The sequence below is a fragment of the Chiroxiphia lanceolata genome, chromosome 1, assembly GCF_009829145.1.
Source record: "Chiroxiphia lanceolata isolate bChiLan1 chromosome 1, bChiLan1.pri, whole genome shotgun sequence".
Classification (NCBI taxonomy): domain Eukaryota; kingdom Metazoa; phylum Chordata; class Aves; order Passeriformes; family Pipridae; genus Chiroxiphia; species Chiroxiphia lanceolata.
The window spans coordinates 60,105,532-60,125,547 of record NC_045637.1 but is presented as its reverse complement, the minus strand read 5'-3'; the positions used below and the strand labels follow the sequence as shown (position 1 = coordinate 60,125,547).

The 20,016-nt window shown below is 43.7% G+C and overlaps 1 protein-coding gene across 1 annotated transcript; it reads left to right on the top strand.

Moving 5' to 3' along the window:
- Positions 1-854: 854 nt before the first annotated feature.
- DIPK1C (divergent protein kinase domain 1C) lies at positions 855-12,728 on the top strand. The gene is made up of 4 exons (XM_032694827.1): positions 855-1,083; positions 6,055-6,732; positions 10,575-10,739; positions 12,373-12,728. Exons 1-4 carry the CDS (start codon positions 901-903, stop codon positions 12,586-12,588), a joined length of 1,242 nt encoding a protein of 413 aa, XP_032550718.1. The 5' UTR covers positions 855-900; the 3' UTR covers positions 12,589-12,728.
- The last annotated feature ends 7,288 nt before the right edge of the window (positions 12,729-20,016 follow it).

The window sequence follows — 20,016 nt, the reverse complement described above, 5'->3', positions numbered from 1 at the left end:
ATCAGGGGCTGTCGCATGGTGCTGACGCCTTCTTAAAAAGAGATACAGTCACAGGTACTCTCTCTGCCGGATGGTAGGGAGACAATCTATCGCTACCAACACGCTTGGACCAAGTACACCCTGCCCTCTTTCGGCGAAGCATTCAGCGGGACCGCTCCGCTGGCATTCCCCGCCGGCCGCCGAGGCGGCCGGGACACAGAGATGCTGGGCAGGGGCCAGCCTGCACCCGCGGCCGGGACACGGGGCGGGCAGGAGAGGCTATGGGAGCTTTTGGGGAATCGTGGAGGTGCGGGGGGCCGCGTTACTGAATGGGCACCTGAGACCCTTCTCTCTCTTCCTCCGTTAGCTCCGGGAGGATAAAACTGGAGAAGTTACTCTGGAATAAACAACTTTGTCTTTTCTCATGTGTCGGGAGGCGAAGCTTTCACAAGAGGGACCCTTCCATCTCCAGGCTGCCTCTTTCAAAGCGTCGGGCAGCCGCCTGGATGTGAACGAGTTCCCACGGCAGCATCCATCACCCGTCAAACCGCTTTTATTCTCGGGTGAGAAACTCGGAGAGGAGAGGCGGGGGGCGCGGGCAGCAGCCGCGAAGTGGCTGTAGGGGCCGCTTGGCACAGGGGAGCGCAGACAAAAGCCGGCGGAACTACGTGGCTTAAATTCAAAAGGGGCGCTTCGGGCTCCGTCAGGGCAGTCCCGGCCGGGGGAGGGGGCGGGAGCGGGGCCGGGGCCGCGGGGCCGCGCATCCCGGCGGCGGTGCGGGGGGCGCCGGGCGATGGGCGCGGGCGGGGAGCGGGACGGGCGTGCGTTGGGCGCAGCTCGGAGCCCCCGGCCCCCGCCGCCGCCGCTCGCTCGGGGCCGCAGCAGCTGAAGCGGCCGCCCCAGCCCAGTCCCGGCGCGACGATGAGGGGCATCCCGGGCTTAAAGAGGCTGCGGCTCAAAATCTGGCGGCGATGCGCCCTGCTGCTGCTCCTCCTCTGGGCTGCCTGCTGGGTGGTGGTGAGCGCTGCGCTGTTCCTCTTCCACAGGAGCGTCTTCTCCGAGCGCTGCACGGACGAGAAAAGCCACCGGATCCTGGCCAGGCTGGTACGTGCCCCGGCGGGACGCGGGGCATCGCCCGGCAGGACGGGGCGCTGGCGGTCCGTCGGGGCTGCGCCGAGCCGAGCACCCGCTGCCGGCCGTGCCGCCCCTGCCCAGCTCCGGCCGCCGGAGGTGCCGCATTACCGGCGCTCCACGGTGCACACGGGCGGGCGGTTGCCTCTTTACCTCCTTTCCTCTTTCCCTCCCTCTTTCCCTCCCTCCCTGCTTCCCTCCCCGAGGCGAGGTCAGGTGCAGGTGGCGGGCCGGATCCCTCCTGGTGTGGGATGCGGGTGAGCTGCCCAAGCTCTTTGGAAAGGGCAGCTCGGCATGCCGCACGCTCCGGAGCGGGGGGAAACCTTCCTCCGGGTGTTGGTTTTTTTGTTTTGGTTTTGGTTTTGGTTTTTTTTCCCTTTTTTTTTCTTTGTTTGTTTGTTTTGTTTTTAGCCGAAAATGTCTATGGACAAAAGTCATCTTTCAAAAGTGCCAGGCAGCTTGTATCGCCGCCTTTATGTCTGGCGTGTAAAGGTGCGATTACTCAGAATTCAAGAAAGAATATTCATTAAGATTTCCCTTAGAAATAGTAATAAAGACATTTAGGATTGTGTAGGAAACACTTTGAGAAGAGGAGCAGCTTGGGTTAATGCTTTGAGTTTCATTTTGTTTCTTAATGAGGGTATCTGTACTGCCAAGGGTTAGGTGGGAAGAGAGGAATCCTAATGGGAATTAAATAATCTATTATTGCAAGCAAACAAAAAGCTGATCATAGATTTCCTTAATTCTGTATAATAAAGAAAGTGCAAGTATAGGCAGTGGTCCTAACAGAGTGGTTTTAATGGCTGTGAGTTCCAGTTTCTTTACCGCAGTAGCCAGCTTGAAGTATAGCTGAGCTCAGGTTTGCAGCTGAAGGAATGATTTCTGCCTCCTCTTTACGTGGTTGGGAAGATCACTGAGATATGGAGGAGCACGGAGCCGCCAAGCTCAGGGAGGTCCAGGTCCTTGCCATCACACTCGCCAGTAAAGAGACGGACTGAGACTTGTTGCTGTTCTTCAGTTTGGAGACGGTTAGGCACGCCTTCAAAAGCCCAGGCAGGGATCAGATTTCAGGCGCAAGCTTGGAAAGTTTTCTCTATTCACTGAGTGATAGCTCAGTTACAGACCTTCCTTCCAGAGGAAGAGTAGCTGAGGTCGCTGTGCTCATCTATCTCTGTAGGTAAGTCTTCAGTACTACCATTAAGGTTTGTAAGGCAACAGTTTTCTCAGATGATGTTGGAAAGGGATTGTCCTTCTAGTGGAATAATTAGAAAATGAGCTCATCTTCATCAGCCCCCAAATAAGTCTTTCGACATCTTCTGAGCAAGGCATAAGTTTTGCAATTATAAAAGTGCAATTATCTATGAAACAAATAACCCGATAATTTGAGTCTCACACTCTTTATTAAGCAAAAATCAGCCTCTAAGAAAAACTATCTTTCTAGTCATCTGTCATATTTTCAGTAGGAGATTAGATGAGCTCTTTTAAGCAAGTTGGTGAAAATGCCCTAGCAAGTGGCATTTCCAAAGGGTTTATTTCCTTATTCTGAGTAAGATGTACATCTCTGCAGATGTGTACTGCACTGACAAGGCAGAAGTGGCACAGGGAATTTTGCATAGACCAATTTGAACTCTCAAAAAAAAAAAAAAATCACTCTTTCCTAATGCCAATCTCATCTTCATTTACACTGAACACACTAAATCATAGCAATCAATTTCTGTTTCCTCTGGAGAAATCAATTAATTTTGATGCCTTCCAAACCTGGCTCAGTATTGCATTTACACAGGAGAAGTACTAGCTAATAAGGCAGAACATCAGTCTCAGGCCACTGATGGTGGTACAGTGAGTTATATAAATCCTTAGCAGGGTTTACATTAATTTAAGCTTTTATTTTAATTTAAACCCAGCTTTTCTGAACTTATCTTGATAAGTGCACTAAGGGCATTAAAAATTATGTAGCCAAATTTAACCAGAAACATACAAGCAAATCCAAACCATGCTTGTGTTTGCATTTTTCTGTAGTACAGCTGCTTCTCTACAAGGATTTTGGCTTGGTGTCACTTTCATATTTTAGTTTTAAAAATCTGGCACTTAGTAGCATTCAAAGGGCAGTCATTAGGTAGATTTAAAACTGTCTCATTGACAGATCTCAAAATGCAGTCATTAAGACAGGGGTGGCAGCATGGAGGACCATTTCTGAAAGATTTCCCTGGGGAATTGATTCTTCTTTTTATCAACAATCACCGTGATGAATTACAATCTTGTATAGTCAAGTTTGCAGTTAGTGCAAAGGTTCCTGGGTTAGTAAATAATAAATCTGTATCACCTGGTTAAATGTTTTCAGTCCACCAGAATGTGTTTTAATACTGTAAAATGCAAGCTAATACACTGGGGAGCACAATAGTGCTATGCCAATATGATGGAAAATTGTCTTGTAAAACTGTATGTCTTTGGAAAGGATGTAAGGGTCAAATAATTGCTTCAAGATGAACTACCAGTGCAGACTATGCCTAAAAGGCATAGGTAGAAAATATCTATGATATAAAGTAGTTCAAACTTCTTGATTGCTTACTTGAGGGAGCCTTTTTGAAATCCTTGCTTGCTTTGGTGATGAGCAGAGAATGGTACATCTGGAAGGCCACTCTGTGTTTCATCACTGTGAGACCATGAACTCCTTGATCAAGTTTTCTTCCACATATCCCAGTTTGCAAAACACTGCACAAGATCACTGTAAAGAATACTATGATTTAGACACTCTCTGTCAGATACTAGGTTAATAATAAAAGATTTATAGGTTAAACTGAAAAAACAGCAGACAAGTCCTAAACAGCAACCAGGTTCAAAAAGGACTTGTCTCCTATGTCTGTGAAATGTGAGACTGCTTTTTCCACAACTACTTTTTCTCATTAATGCGATTAAGAATGACATGATGTCAATGCAAGAAAATAAGATACACATTTACGTGTTTGACTACAGGTGATGGACATGTGTTCTAGATGTAAGAGGTCTATGCATGTGGACCCTCTAAGACTGAACTTGATGGACCACAGTAAAACTGTCCATGGGGGCATGTGTTCACCCATGTGAACCCAATTACATGACTAAGTCCTAAATTCTCTTACTGTAGCAGAAGAGAGTTAGGTTGTGGTCTCTCAACAGAGTTTTAAACGTGCTTATACTTACAATCCAAAGAAAACCCCAAAAATTCCTTCTGTTTGTAATTCTCATTCTAATATTGCTTAGAGTTCCAGATGGTAAGAACTGCTAAGCTACTTTTGCTAAGAAAACTATGTTTCCTATTTAGAAAGGTAGAGTAAAATTGTATTAAATTCATAGGAGTGGATTTTCAAAAGCAGGAGCATTGATCTGCATGCTCTGAAGTCTGCAGACAGCCCAGTGAGTCTGCTTGGCCATCCTGATGTTGATGTCGATGCAGATGCGTGTGTGATTCACATGTGTGGACTCAGGGTCAGAACACTCATGCAAGAGTTTGCCTACCTGACTCTTCTTACTGGCAATGACTGTTCTTATTTGGCCTGAGAGAACATCAAAATATAAAAAAAATTTTGTGCCTGTCTGAACTGCCCTCAGGGAGCTGTTGCAGTCAATTTATCACCATTCTTGGATTTTGGACTTAATCCTCCATCCATTCCCCTATGTGTTGTTTAAGGTTGAACTCCAAATGTTGCTTGGCATCAGAACATATTCTTCTGGTGTACACACCTCATAGACTGTCCTAAGAAAATAATTTACTTGAATGTTATGATCGTGTTCTTTGTGTATGTAACAGCAAGTCACAAGTGAGGTGGGGCTCAGGAAGCCACTACAAGTTCTCCACATGCAGGGGGTCCTGCCAACTTGTTTAAATGAGGGTTCAAATGCCAGAAAGCAGTGAAGGCGGCTGACACTGTCAAGCTGCCTCCCAGATGTTTGGCTTTCTACACCACCTCATCTCTTCCCCTTTCACCAGAGACCTCTGATCATCCCCTCTACTGATTCACCCAAAGCAGTCCCTACAGCTGCACTTCTGAATGTCCATAGGAATGTATCGACTGCCTCCACTTTTGGAAATGATATCATGGAAACAATTCTGGGTTGAGGGAAGGACTGGTGAGGGAATCCTTGCAGTTCTTGTATGAATTTGCAATGACCACTTAACTATCAAGCAGCAGTTTCCTTGCTTCCACGGGGTTATTTCTTTACAATTACAAAAAAAATTAAGTATTCAATCAATTAATATTAAAATTTCACTTCTGATGATTACATATAAAACCTGAAAAGTCAGTTTGTTCTGCAGATTATTGTTTTAATAATAAAATATATTATATATTTTAAGATTCTGAAAGTTCTTGGTCCAAAAGGCATTGAGCACAACCTCTGTGTTTCCTGGTAGTGCAGGAGGAGGTTATGACAGCTTCGTTCAGGGCATGTTGAGTGCAAGGCTGAAACATGCAGGACTGTGGAAGATCCCAGAAATCCAGCTAGCCATGGATTTTCCTGTAGTTTAAGTGGAGGTCTAATTCATGCTCCCCTGAACCTTCCAAAGAAGCCTTGCATTACCATGGAAGTTATCTCCTGTGCCTTAAAGTGTTAAAGCCCATCATCTCATATAGCACAGCCACCTGTGTTTAAAGTTTGTCTCGCTGAACTCATATGTGTAAAACACTTCAGAGTAACAGGTCATTTAGTCCATTTCCTCACCCCTGAAAATCCTGTCCTTTACCATCCCAAGAATCCCTGTTTCGAAGCAAGACTCCCCTAGAAAAAGGTCTCTAGAGACTTGTGAAAAAGCACTGAATGACCCAACGGCTGTAGAAGGTGTGTGTTTGCGGTTCCACGACTGCCGCAAACCTCTTGGGCTTAGGACTGTTGCTCATTATTTGTCTTTCTTCTACGTGGTCCATGGGCATATGGTTCTGCTATGAATATTCTGCTCTTTCACTCCAGTGTCTTGACTACAGCAGCGGAGCCCTGACTGGTGACCTCTGTGAAGACCTGTGCGTGGCACAGAAGCTGGTGTACAAACACTGCCTTTACTACGACAGAGGTAAGAAGGTCATTCAGGCCGATTGGAGAGGCCAGCCCATCATACTGAAATCCAAAAAAGAAGTCTTTTCCAGCTACCAGCACCTCAGTATGCTGGAGGAGGTGGAAACACAGGATATACCTGAAACTGAGCTTCTGCTGATGGTAGCTTTGGAGGTCAAAAATACCTTGGGGCTAGAACTGTCTAATAGTACCATGGGGCCCCTGTGGACAGGGAAAAAGGGACCACGTTGGAAAGCACAGGTGGCCAGCATGTGGTCCTTGCTCCAGCAGGAAGAATATATCTACTTCAGTTTGCTGCAGGACTTCAGCAAACACGTGCTACGAATTATTGGCTCTTGCGGACACTTTTATGCTGTGGAGTATCTCACAGCTGGACATGCCTGGCACAAAACTCTTTTTCCCTTGGAAAACGTGATCGGTCCCTCCCTTACCGGACACAAAAGCAGGGTAAGAGCCATCACTGACATTGCACTGAGCTTTCTGGACATGGTGCAGCATTTTGATAATGATTTCTCTCACCGACTCCACCTGTGTGACATCAAACCAGAAAATTTCGCTATCAGGCATGATCTTACGGTAAGTTACATCTTCGGGATGGTGTTGCAGCAATTTGAAGTCAAAGTCTAGTCTGAAGGTGGCTATGTAAAAATGACACTTTCCTCCTCATACAGCTTTTAGCCAAGGTTTTGCAAAACCAATGCATTTACAAGCAACAGGGAAGATCCTCTACTGCTTTTCTGCTTTGCAGTGTGTACAGCCACGTTTCAGAGCACTAAATCCTGCTGCTTGGTTTGAGAACTGCTTGCTTACTTCTGTTTTGTTTCACCTCCTCAAAGGCACTGGTACCGACAGGGTCCCTTGGATGTGGTGAGGGATGCCTCCTGAAGGCAAGGGGATCTCAAAATCTGTAAATGAAGCTGTAATTTGAGTCATGGCAACTATTTTTGGTAGTGATGCTGAAAGGAAAAAACTGTTTGAATTTGAAAACTAAGGCTGAATTCTCTGGTCTGACACAAGGGGAACTCCCCACATCCAAGCACGCACATTTGTGTTTCAATGTTCAGCTTATCTGGTCTGGAAGCTCCCCAAAGACAGTGACAGGAAAGTTCCTGCTACTGTTAACTCTTTGACTTTTCCTTGCACAGCTGTAACTCAGACCTGAGTAGCTATGCATGTTTTCGAAATAGTGACGTAGCTCAGCACTACATTGCTGCATGTATCTCACATTCTTCTGTGGACAGAAATTCCTCTGATTTCAGTTGGAATTGTGTCTACAGACTGGAGGCACTGTGCAGTAAGTGTTTGAACTAGGCTCCCAATTTGCAGTGACATCAGTGGACTTTCTGCACTCTTAGTAAATATAAAGCATTTTTGGCAACTTTAATACTATTTTAGTACTCACTGAGAGTTAATATTACACTTGTATCTTCAGAGTACTAGATAAACATTGCCTAAACATAGAGCCATTAGGAGCAGTTAGAGTGCTTTCCCTTCACCCTTCTCTCCCCTCCCATTGTTTATTCAGGTGCAGTACAGCAGCTGAATAGGGAACAAGTGAGGAGCTACAGCAAGAAACTAAAATAAGCTGTACCAGTATTTAGGCAAAGCAAGGTATAGCAGAAGTTCCTCCAGGCAGGCTTTGCCCGGCTTTCTCAGTTGTGCAGGGCTACAGCTGTCTGTGGATGAGCACACATCAGAGCATCTGTTTTACAGCCTTCTTACAGGAAAAGAGATTTCATTTAGGAAAAGAGGAAGAATACTGGATATGTCTTCCCTCACGAGTCCTTTTGGTGAGTCTTGCTTTGCCAGGATCTTCCAGTGACTTCTGGTGTCCAAAGAGACAACAGACATTTTCTGGTATAGGTAAATATGATAATTTAATATTTCCTAGGAGAATTAATTAAGAAAAAGTGAATTGCTGCTCACACATGGCTCTCCCAGTTTTACATTACTTATAGCTTGGTGGTATTGTGCCAACAAGCTGAGAGACAGGAGATACAGTCAGACAGCTGAGGGTGGGGAGAAGGACAGAGGGTGGGGGACAGGACAAAGAGTTTCTAATCAGTGATGGAGGAAGCAGAGTAAGAAGCAAAAATTCTACGTAGTTTTACCAACCAGTTGCAGAATGGGAACAGAGTAAGGCAGCCTCTTTCTTGTCCCTTATGTTTGAGAGATTTTTTTCACTTGCTGGTTTCCTGTGCTCCGTATAGGAAAATAATAAAACCCATAATAGTACCGCTATTCCTTATTGGAGTAATGAGACCCCTAAAGCCCAAAGAAATGTGCCCGGAGTGCAACAGTTTCACTTTGAGGATTATTTTCAAGTGGTGGGGATAAGGCTCCAGCTCTCAGTCCAGCCTTTGCTTGCTCTCCTGCAGCGAAGGAGAGGAGAGGTCACTGCTTGGTAGATCATCCAGGAGAATTTTAAGCTGCCATGGAGCTGCCATAAGGTGAAGAGTTGGAAGGAGGTTTTGGGTGAATGCACAGTGCTCTGGGAGAGCTTCCTCTTTTACGCTCACCTCAAAGAGAACTGGAAAGATTACAGCACCTTAAACATGACTTTAAATCAGGTCAGGAGCCAAGCTGGGTCCTTGCTGCAATTCCCGAGGTACCTTCTTCATCAATTACAATCATAACAAACCCCACCAAAATGTAGCCAATCATAGGTAGTGTCACCCAGATCTGTTTTCACGGGGATTGGCTGGATGCCCACGCTACATTTTTGTAACAGATGAACTTCAGTGAAGCCGCTGAACCCTTTGGCAGCTGTATGTTTGGGAACCAGGGCTAGTTTTCCTAGCAGAGCAATGGATTGAACTGTCAAATGTACTCAGTGCTGGCAAAGACCCCACCTGGGAGCTGATGCAGCAACCCTATGATTGGGGAAACCCTGCACTGCTTTCACGGTCTCTTCTCCAAAGAACTGAACAGCAAAACAGCAGAAAGCTTAAGGAAGTAAAGAAGAAAAGAAAAAAAGATTTGCTTGTTCAAATGTGTGAAATTCCTTAGGATATGTCATCATCATAAAGCTCCAAAAAGCCTAAAAATAGTTGACTTTTTAAGCTATGCCTCATTTCTTCAAGATTTTTCCCTAGGGAAAAAGGACTAGAATAAAATGAAGATTAGACCATGTTCTTTTTCTGCCTATGGAAGGTTTATTTGAGCTTCTACCAAACCAGACATCTTTAGTTCTTGGTGTTGATCCAGTTGCTGTTCCAGTCACAGAGTTCAGTTTCCCCTGTTATTTGGGTGGTTGAATCTTAAAAAATTAGACTACCATTTAAGCCCAAGTAACTCTGCTTTGCCCGGGTCCCAGATATTTTCCTCAAGGAAAATGTGTGTTAGATGCTGCAAGGGAGCATCCCCAATTTAAGTGTGAAAAGCAGCTGTGAACATTCACTGATTGCACATCCATGATGACTCTAGAAGCAGGCTGCTTTCGCTGTGGTCACCTACAGTTTGTGTCACGTCAAGCAGCTGCCATCCCCTTACTGAATTCCTTTCCCTCTTTATTGCTGGGATTTTTTTAAGTGGAGCATTCATGAATGGAGTGACACTGGCAGAAACTGGAACTACAGCCCTTTGCTCCCAGAGTGGTCTCATCCCCAGCACAGATAGCAGTTCTGCAAACCACTTTGTGCTATGTATTCACTGCTTTTTTGAGCCTTGTGTCATGGTGAGAAAAGTGATTGATCCCTTCATTCATGTTTTTTCTGCTGTGACCAGCTTCTGGCTGGACTCTGCTATGGGACATATTTCTGGACAAGCAGAACAAGAACTGTGCACAATAAGTGCGTCAAATCATAGCAAACAGGACTGAGCAAAGCCAGAACCAGCTTTCAGCGAAGTTAGGGATCTCTTTCTGCAGCTGAACAGACTCAAAACCACTGAATACAGGGGTAGGTTTGCTGGAGCAGTACCAGGTGCAGCTAACCCTGGGCATGCCACAGCTCCCCTCCACAGAGGCAGAGTCAGGGGTTTAGTCTGAATGCTGAGTTGTGAAGTCCTGCTGTCTGGCCCATGGATGTGCACCATCATATAATTAAATCATATAATCATATAATTAAAAGCTTGAGGTGCCATCTGCATATGCTGCACCAGCAAGTAAATCAGTTTTCGGGATGAATAGTTCCAGCTTAAAGCAAATCAATCCAATTGATCCCAGGGAGGCATATTGCCCACAGATAATTTTCCCATTCCCAGTGTCATAAACATTGGCTGTTTTTGTTAAAAAAGTGGTATTTATAAGGCTAGTGCGGCTCAGTTAAGTGAAATGAGGCCCTTTCATTTTGATCCCAGTTCCTCACTGGCAGATACTCTTACACAACATTTCCAGAAGCAAGGAGCAAAGAACGCCTGCTCAGCCCCGTTCTACAGTCTGTGCTGTGCCAGATCTCATGGGTTGTTTTGATCCACAGGTGGTGGCCATTGATGTGGATATGGCCTTTTTTGAACCCAAAATGAGGGACATCCTCGAACAGAATTGCACAGGAGATGAAGATTGTAATTTTTTTGATTGCTTTTCAAAATGCAATCTGAAAATAAGAAAATGTGGAGCACAGAGAGCCAATAACAACTTGCAAGTGAGTAGACACAGCTGTTTTATGCATCCCTTTCTTTTAAAATCACATTGACAATAAAATGCATGATATGTACTAGAAGACTGTGAGATGAAGGCAGTCAGGTTTTTAAATGCGTCCACATAAGTATCAGTCCTGTTCAGAAATCTCATCTTGGGGCATGCAGACAGATCTTTATATTCACTAGTGCTTATCTGCCATGTTTTTATGTAGCTGTTAGCACAGTGCCTCAGACAGGAGAGCAAAGTAGAGGCAGGGAATTAGCATTACCATCTCCACTGATAGTAAAGACACATCCTCGAGTTGCACCTCAAATACTCTGTTCGGTTCTGGGCTCCTCAGTTCAAGAAAGACACTAAGGTGCTGGAGCAAGTCCAGAGAAGGGCAACAGAGCCTATGAAGGATCTGGAGAACAAGTGTTACGAGGAGAGGCTGAGGGAGCTAGGGTTGTTTAGCCTGGAGAAAAGAAGGCTCAAGGACATTTTATTGCTCTTTACAACTACCTGAAAGGAGGTTGTAGTGAGCTGGGGGTCAGCCTCTTCTCCGGGGTAATATGCAATAGGACAAAAGGAAATGACAAGAAGTTACATCAGGGGAGGTTTAGTTTGGATGTTAGGAAAAATTCCTTTACTGAAAGGGTGGCCAGGCATTGCACCAGCTGTACAGAGAAGTGGTGGAATCACCATCCCTGGAAGTGTTCAAAAAACTTGAAGATATGACATTTGGGGCCATGGTTTAGTGGTAGACTTGGCAGTACTGCACTGACAGCTGGACTCGATGATCTTAGAGGTCTTTTCCAACCTTAGTGATTCTATGATTCTGTGAAAGTCAAGGCTGTCCAAATCTCCAGAGGTAATAGGTGATTATAGTGGAAAGGGGTGTCCACAGGCTTCTTGACCCTGGGATGAACTGTCTTACAGCTCACCCAGCTTGTGTTGCTGGGAGGTACTAACACAACAGAGGGGTTTGGGGAGTGTGGCTTGTTGGCCTTTTACCTCCTTATCCCACCCCTTCACCCTCACCACTTGTTATGCAGAATCGTAAAATTCTTGAGGTTGGAAAAGACCTTTAAGATCATTGAGTCTAACCGTTAACCCAGCACTGCCAAGTTCACCACTAAATCATGTCCCTATGTGCCACATCTATACATCTTTAAAATACCTCCTGGGATGGAGACTCATCCAATTCTCTGGGCATCCTGTTCCAATGTTTGGCAACCATTTTGGTAAAGAAATTTTTCCTAATATCCAGCCTACACCTCCCCTGGCACAATTTGAGGCCGTTTCCCCTTGTCACATTGCTTGTCACTTGGGAGTAGAGACCAACCCACACCTCACTGCAGCGTCCTTTGAGGCAGTTGTAGAGATAGATAAGGTCCTCCCTCAGCATCCTTTTCTCTAGGCTAAACAACCCCAGCTTCCTCAACCACTCATAAGATTTGTGAAGTACAGGAGCAATCTGAGCAGGAGGGGCATTTCTCAGCTAGAGCGTAGCCTGTGTGGATGCTCCTTTTCTATGCCTTTCTCTTCGAATGGCTAGAGGCATTTTGGATTCAGATGACATTTTGTGACAGTCCCAGGGAAACAGCAGGGCATGAGTTGCAGCTACAACAATCTGCTCTTTTTCCTTTTCTCAGGTAATCTGTGACAAAATATTCCGTCACTGGTTTTCCCCAAATCTCAGAGGACCGTTGGTTTCCCTCCCCCTGCAGCTGCAGCTGCAGAAAGCTGTGCAGGAGTGTGCTCAGCTGGGGCACATGGACGCCGCCGGGCACCAGAGGACTCTGAAATCTCTCTCTGAGTTATACCACCTGCTTCAGGTCACTCAACAAGAACTGCAAAGGGCAGAGTAGACACAAAGGGCAGGACACTGCAAAGGCTACACGCTAGTCTCTCTGCCATCCCTCCTACCCACTGTACATTTACAGCACAGATATTGCTTTTCTGCTATGCAAATGAAATTCGTGGCTGCAGGTGCAGCACATGGTGTTAATATCCTATCAAGTGTGAAATTGTTTTACATTACCTGGATTCTGTTCTTGCTTATTTTCCTGAGTTAGCACTATACCTCTCCATCAGAATTCAGCACACCATTCACTTACCAAGAGCTGTAGACACTGCATCTGTCTGAGAGTGGTGCTCAGAGTGAGGATGCACCTACAGAAGAAAAGTGTAAGTAAGTGCAGCAAAACTACTGTCGATAACTAAAAGAGTGGGTGGGTGTGGATAAATACATGCATGGTGCTTGTTTAAATTTCTCTGTAGAATGAGGTTTTTTTAAAGTAGGGACAAAGTGCTCTGTGTGATAAAAAAAAAAAAAAGGATCTCAAATAGGAAAATATGTTTTCACATGAGCAAAGAGTTGCTTTTGTACAAAGCAGTCCTGTCTGATGTCCTCAGATGCATTTTCTCTAGGGCATTGCATTACCTGTGCGATAGATAACTTTCTGGGGAGAAATGATATAAAGCTACTTTGGGCTTTTCTAGAGCAAAATAATTATACCCTTGCTGAGTTCCCATGTGGGTACTCATATTCTGCAGCACAGAGGTATGAATAATGGCACTGGATTTTCCCATGTGAACAAGCCCTCAGGCACTTGTACATCAGAGCACTTGATAAGAAGCACTCCTTTGCCAGAGAGCAGAATTACCCAGGAATGTCAACAACCTGTCCTTTGCACTGAACAGAACAATATCCAGACCCAGAGTTGTCTTCCACAGTATTTTTTTAATGAACAAAAGGAAAATTTTTGTATTAATTCATAATCTTGCAATGAGTTACATAAATAAAGATCCCTAGATTAACTTACAATCATTAACTTTGCCTTTTAAATGTGCATAGCTGGCGGTGGAGAATCTGACACACAGGTTCAGAAGACACTGCATGTGCTTAGGCCCAGTACTGGGCAATGTACCCACGAGCTGCATGAGGAATTAAAAACCCCACAACCAGAAAACCCACCAGCCTATGACAGCCCTTGGCTCAGAAGGACTCTTCAATGTTAAGACTGACAATATAGATTTTTGGATGTGAGACATATAACAACACTTAATCTGTTTCATCTTTACATCCCTCAGCCTTATGACAGCCATGAAGCCTGTGAGAACTAATTATACATAGACTTTCTGTTTCTGGAGTGGTTCTTTAAAGTAATGTTAAAGATTGCCTTGATCAGAAAAATAGGAGCTGCTTAGGAGACCTTGACCTGCTAAAAATTAGCTCAAATTTTCAGACTAGTGCTAGGTCTATTTTATATTTCTTGCAATAAACTACCATATTTTTAAAAATCATGCAAGTCCTTAAAAAGCTAATAGCAAGAGCAATGTCAGCTGCCTTTCCTGGGGCTGGACAAACTGGTGTTAAGTCAGAGCTACAGCTTAGGAGCTCCTGACTGGTAAAGCTTCTCCTCTACCCAGGCAGAGAATGTTTCAATACTATAAGATCATCCTTTGCAAAAGTGGGAAGGCAAAGCAGAATAAGAAGAAACATGAACTCTAGAACTAGCTCTGTTACAAAGTCACAAAACTGATAGAGAAAATAATTAAGGTAAATTAAATAAATTATGGTAAAGGGTTGGGGAAAGATAAAGTATCAGGTAGACAGAAGATAAGGAAAAAGAGTTGAAGGAGAAATAGAAAAAAGAAGTAAAAAATATGGGCCCCTTTGTGAAAACATGATTTATGATGCCAGATTGAATAAAGTAGCATTCAGTCTGAAGAAGAAGAGACTGAAGATAAATACAGTAACTCTCTTCAGAAACAGAAAGAAGGTGATAAAAGAGAATAATAGAGAACTGCCCTGTCCAGATTTCCTTGGTGAATGTGACCAGAAATGAGCTTAAATTGTAGCAAGTTAAAAATCAGGTTAGACATGGGTTACAGGCTTTCTGATAGAAAGAAAGAGTGAAGATATGGTACAGGTCATCTGGGAAAACTTCAGACTTCACAAGCTGTGATTTCTAACTACAAGCAAGAGTGAGTGCCTGTCAGGAATTATGTACATGCAGTTATATTGATGCTGCTGCCCTGAGGTAACCTTTTATTTCCCAGTCCTGTGATTATGTTATTATCAGGTTATGTTTGTGCTCTTGTGACTCCCTCACAACAAAATCCCCACTTCCGAGACACAAGGAGACATAAGTCTCCTTTATCTTATATGTGCAAATCCATGAGGTCCCCTGGGAGGGGAAGGCGCAGATCTCGAATGGTGCAAATGATGCTACAGAGTCTGCTGGTGTGATCAGGCTCCATGTGTTCCCCACGCAGCATTCCTGCTGATTGCACTGCACCTTGCTAGCTCAGGAGTGACTCAGTCTATGTCCCAAGCACTGCTGGGAAACCTGAAGATCTTACACACTGTTGCTCTCCTGTTTCTATGGTCCCATTCTTTCCTCCTTCCCAGGCTTGGAGGGTGCCTTCAGGGAAAAGCAAGCATCACGCGGACGCTCGGTGCTTTGCAGTGTTATGCTCCACCATGGCAGGGCTCCTCCTCCGATTTTCATGTTTGCATTTGAGACAGGGTAAATTTCTGTTGGATGAGAGGTTCCACTTCTAAAACAGGTGGAAATAATGTAGTGAAATGAAAACTGGCGGCAGTCAAGTGCTAGTGGAATGTCACTGTCCTCAGAAGGTCCTTGTCCTTGCAGGATATAGGAAGGGAAGCTGCCTTTGACAGACTTCTCCAACCCCCTCAGGGCCTGGCTGCAGCCACCTCTACCTGACAGGGACCTCCTTCCCCCACACCAGACTTTCCCAGAACATTAGGTTTCACTTCTTTTCAGGATACAGAAAATAATCCTCAGAAACCTCCCAAGAGCAACACAAACGGGTTATTTGTACTTGGCTGGGCTGTGAGATTGCATATCACTGATGCAGCCAGCTCTGGCTGGCTTTGGTATACACCTTCACCAGTGAGTGGAAGGGCAAGGAGAATCTGACAGGCTGTGTGAACACAGGGCTTGATTCTTTGCTGCCTGTCCTGCACTTTGTAAAGTCACTAAATCCTGGGAAACAAAAGAGGCAAATACTACCAGTGAAGTAAATGAAATATTACAATTTAATTAGCACACGTACCGGTGACCAAAACAGGAATAAAACAGTAGTTATGCCTTTATCTCCCTGGGGCAGAAAGAGAAGAAAATTAAGACACTGCTTTAGTTGCCATTTACCTTAAGGAGGAAAGTGCAAATTTCTGTCATTTGAGCCTGTATGGTTTTAAAGCCAGGTTTTTTTGGTGCAAATGTCTATTTTTTTTTTTAATGGAAAAATTTATACATGTGTGTGACAAGAAAAAACGGGCCTGGTGCTGCCTTCTGATGAAACCCCTTTCATACTGCTTTGGCAGCACTGCCCACTAAAAATAGCCCTGGTATGAAGATATACCCAGCTGGCCTGTACTGTGGAAGACACGGCCAGGTCAGATGGGTGTTGAGTGAGAGTGCTGTGGGCTGTTGAACCCTGGGCTGCCCACACGATTTGTTGCAATACAACAGCCAGGAGTGGGAGCCAGGAAATTCTGCAGTGAAATATTCCTGGGCTGTGGTCAGAAAATGAAAAGTTGCCCTAAATGATATCTTGCATTACAAAAGTATTTTTTTAAACATGAAAACTGTCAATTTAAAGTGCTTTTAGGCCAATTTTGAAAATGCTTAACATAGTCAGTTTTGTCACTTTCTATTTGGAAAAAACTATGAGTTATTTTCTCAGTTTTAGTTACTTCATACTGAAAAAGCTTGCAAAGCAAAAAGACAAAGATCGAAATGAATCGCAATTTAAACCCCAGTGTTTCGCCTGGTCTACGCAGTGAAGCTTGCTAGTATCTTCAGCTTTTTCTGATGTTTACTTTTCATCCCAATTCAGATGAGAAAACAGAGACTTTTTCACCTAGCCCTGGTGGTGAGATTCAGAAAAGAGGAGATCCACATATAGTCTTTGAAGGCACCGTTTCTACCCACTTCATTTCTGCATGATGGCCATGCTGTTAACTTGGGCTGCAATGCTTTCTGCTTGGTTTTTCTCTCTTTCAGGTGCCTCCAAAGCACGTTCCTACTGACATCCCTCTTTGGTTGTTAGTTCACCATAGGTTGTGAAGTCACAGACTGCATAAGATTCTTCCCGCTGTTCACCCCTTCCATATAAAAGATAACTTATAAATTTTCACTAGTAGGATTTGGTTGCACTGAGTGGCCGCTTATTATAAGTTGTCTGTTCTCATTTAATTGATCTCAGTCCCACTTTGCTCAGTCAGTCTGTTACCAAATCCTTTTTGCCCTATAAAAGTGGCATTATCTCTTGATTAATTTCTACCACTTGCTGCAGTAGTGCCTTACTCAGCAACTGTCTCCCCATATTTATGGCTCTCTGTGAAACAGGAATGGCATTAAGTCATTGTTTATTCCTTCCTTGAATCTCGGTTAGCAGCATGCGCTTCAACTTTGCAATAATCACTGTCTGTTCCCACATTTTACAAGAAGTGAGTCCAGTTGGAGGACTACTTCATCTTGAGGAAATCTTTAGGAGAGATAAATTGAACCCTTTGCTCAAGATTTTCACAGGACTACTTGATTTTCTCTAATTGGCATTTTATGCTCTGCAGAAAGCATCTACAAGCAGTAGTTCTGCACCAGGATGATGTAAAACAGAGTAAAACTCCTTGCTCTAAAGGATTTATGTGGTTCCCCTTGTGTTTTGAGGTTGACTTAATGGTAACTAACCCAGAAAAGCAGGTCATTGCTATAACTAGAGGTTTCCTTACAGAGATTATATTGTGAATTCCTGAACTCCCCCTTCACTGAGAGCATTCAGATGCAGTTGCTGGAGGCACCACTAGAGATAACAATAGGTATTTGGGACTGGGAGAGAACAGAGGGAAGGGTTTGTTTTCTTTTGATTAGAAACATTAACTGAACAAAGTACTTCCTAAAGGTGAAAAACGGGATCACAAACTTGAATGAGTTAGGCACTCCTCTCTGATTTTTTGTTTCCTTTGTTATAAAGTGTAGGCCCAAGCTGCCCTATTTATTTTTACGTAGTTAAAGGAAAAAAAAGGGGTTAAAGAAGCCACATTGCAGGTTGCCTGTCTTTCAGCAGATCATATTGTCTTATGTAATGAGCAGGAAGGCGATAAATTGCAGCTTTTAATGAGTATCAGGCTGTAACATGGGAGCCTTGTGGTTGCAATATCAGTTTACGCATCTGGACAACCAGCTATAAAATAAACCCATAACCAGTGTCAGTGGAAGCACACAATCAGATTAGCCACCTCGGCAGATGCTCTTATAAGCCTAGAACAGATGAATGATGAATCAGTCCCCTCTGTCGGAACTGACCTCTAGTGAGTCCAAGCAGTAAGCAGAGTCACTCCACAGAAGCCTCAGATGCTGCCGCTTTCCTGGATCCTCAGTGAAACCAGGAGAAAGGCTACTGGGCTTTCAGCAGCAGCAAAAAGGCAGCAACATGTAGAGAGGGAAAGCACAAGAATTTTCTCTTGGGAGAGTGAAAATCCAGGACAACTGAAGTCAGAACCAAAGCTAATGAGAGACTCCATACTGAAAAATCAGAGAACGTCAATAAATTGATTGGAAAAAAAAAATCCCAAATTCTATTGTAGTTCTTTAAAATAAAAGAGAACAATAGTACAGTGGATATAGTGGAAGCACCTCCAAAGCCATTTGCTATGTGTGTCTAAGGATCTGTCAAGTAGACTACAGAGCTGTATAATGAGATCTGCAGCCTAAAGGCTAGACAGAATAAAATAACCTAGCAAAAGCTTTTAGAACTACTATTTACATAAATGTAGAAAGCTACCTTAATTAGTAACAGCCTGTGTCAGCCAAAAAAAAAAAAAGAGGAAAGATTCCTTTTCTCACTGAAAGTGTTATTATGTCTATAAATTAAAGTATGGCAAAATGCTGAAGTCCCTGAAAGGCTACACTCCATAATCCTGTGGTTTACTTAAAGTTTTGATCCCTCAGGCTTGGGCCCAGAAGCAGCAGAGTGATTGCTGAGCTCCTTTAAAAGCCGTGATTCTTGGTGCCTTCTGCAGTATACTTTGAGCTCCTTTTCCTGTAAACTAGAGGGGCTTTTTCCTACAGTACAAAATGTGCCTAAGTGATGTTGGCAGCCAGAAGGATGTGCATATGATCCAGCGCATAATCACTTCCACAAGCATCTGCTGCTAGTGCTTTCAAGATACATGTAATCCAAGCTGGAGACTGTTGCGAATACCTCTCATTTTCCCTTGCTGGTTCCTTAGCGGTTTGCTTCCAGCTAGTTAGAAACAGAATCTCCCATCCTGCTTAAATTGGTTATAATCTCTCCAAGATTCATGCTACAGCAGGAAAAGAGCAAACTGCATTGAGTTCAGGATGGGTTCATTCTCTTAAAGGCACGACATGCAAAGCTGCAGGAAAGAACAGAGGCCAATTTTTATTTCTAAAGAGGAGGTTCTCTGGCTAAATATAAGTAGCTGAAAAAATAGATGTTTCAACCAATATCCCATGTACATTTATGAGTTAACATTTTTCTGTATCTGCATAATTCAAAGCCCTCTGCTTCTTTCCCATTCAAAAGAAAATTAAAAAAGTACAATGTGTTTACTACTCTGAATTTCACAGGTATACCAATTACTTCTTTCCCATTTCTGTGTCAGACACTTTGGGTTGTATGTTTGTCCTTAGAAAATTGATTTTTTCCATTATCCCAAGAAAGTGAACAGCTGGGAATAGGCAGTTTTAATTTTTTCTCTTGTTCAAGGGTTATTGAGCACCATTCTAATCTTGCAGGGAGTTATCAGTGGTTAAATATTTATTACATGAACCAGGGCCCATTTAATGGCCTCAAATGTCTAACAATAACTAAATAAATATCCAAGTAATTACTCCAGTGTTCAGAATTTCTCTTTTAAAGTAATGATACCAGTTTTAGCCTATCTGATTCTAAATTACATATGCACAAGTAAGTGCTTTGCCAAACTTATGTTCAGACATCCATTCACATGGATTCTGCCTGCCTCTGAGTCTTGGCAAAACTGTGCATCTGGAACAGAGCGTAGAGGAGCACAAACCAACCCTTGCAAACTTATATTCGTGGTCTTCCTGTTAGTCATCGTATTCTATTGGTTGTGGAGTAAAGGCAGTGTGTGTATGCATGGATACTCGTGCATCAGTTTGTTGAACTGTAACTTCATGTTACAAACGCTCGGTGGATAAACAACAAATGCCTGGTTTTTTATTTTTTCATATTATATTCTATATAAATTGGGGAAATGCAAGAGTAATTAG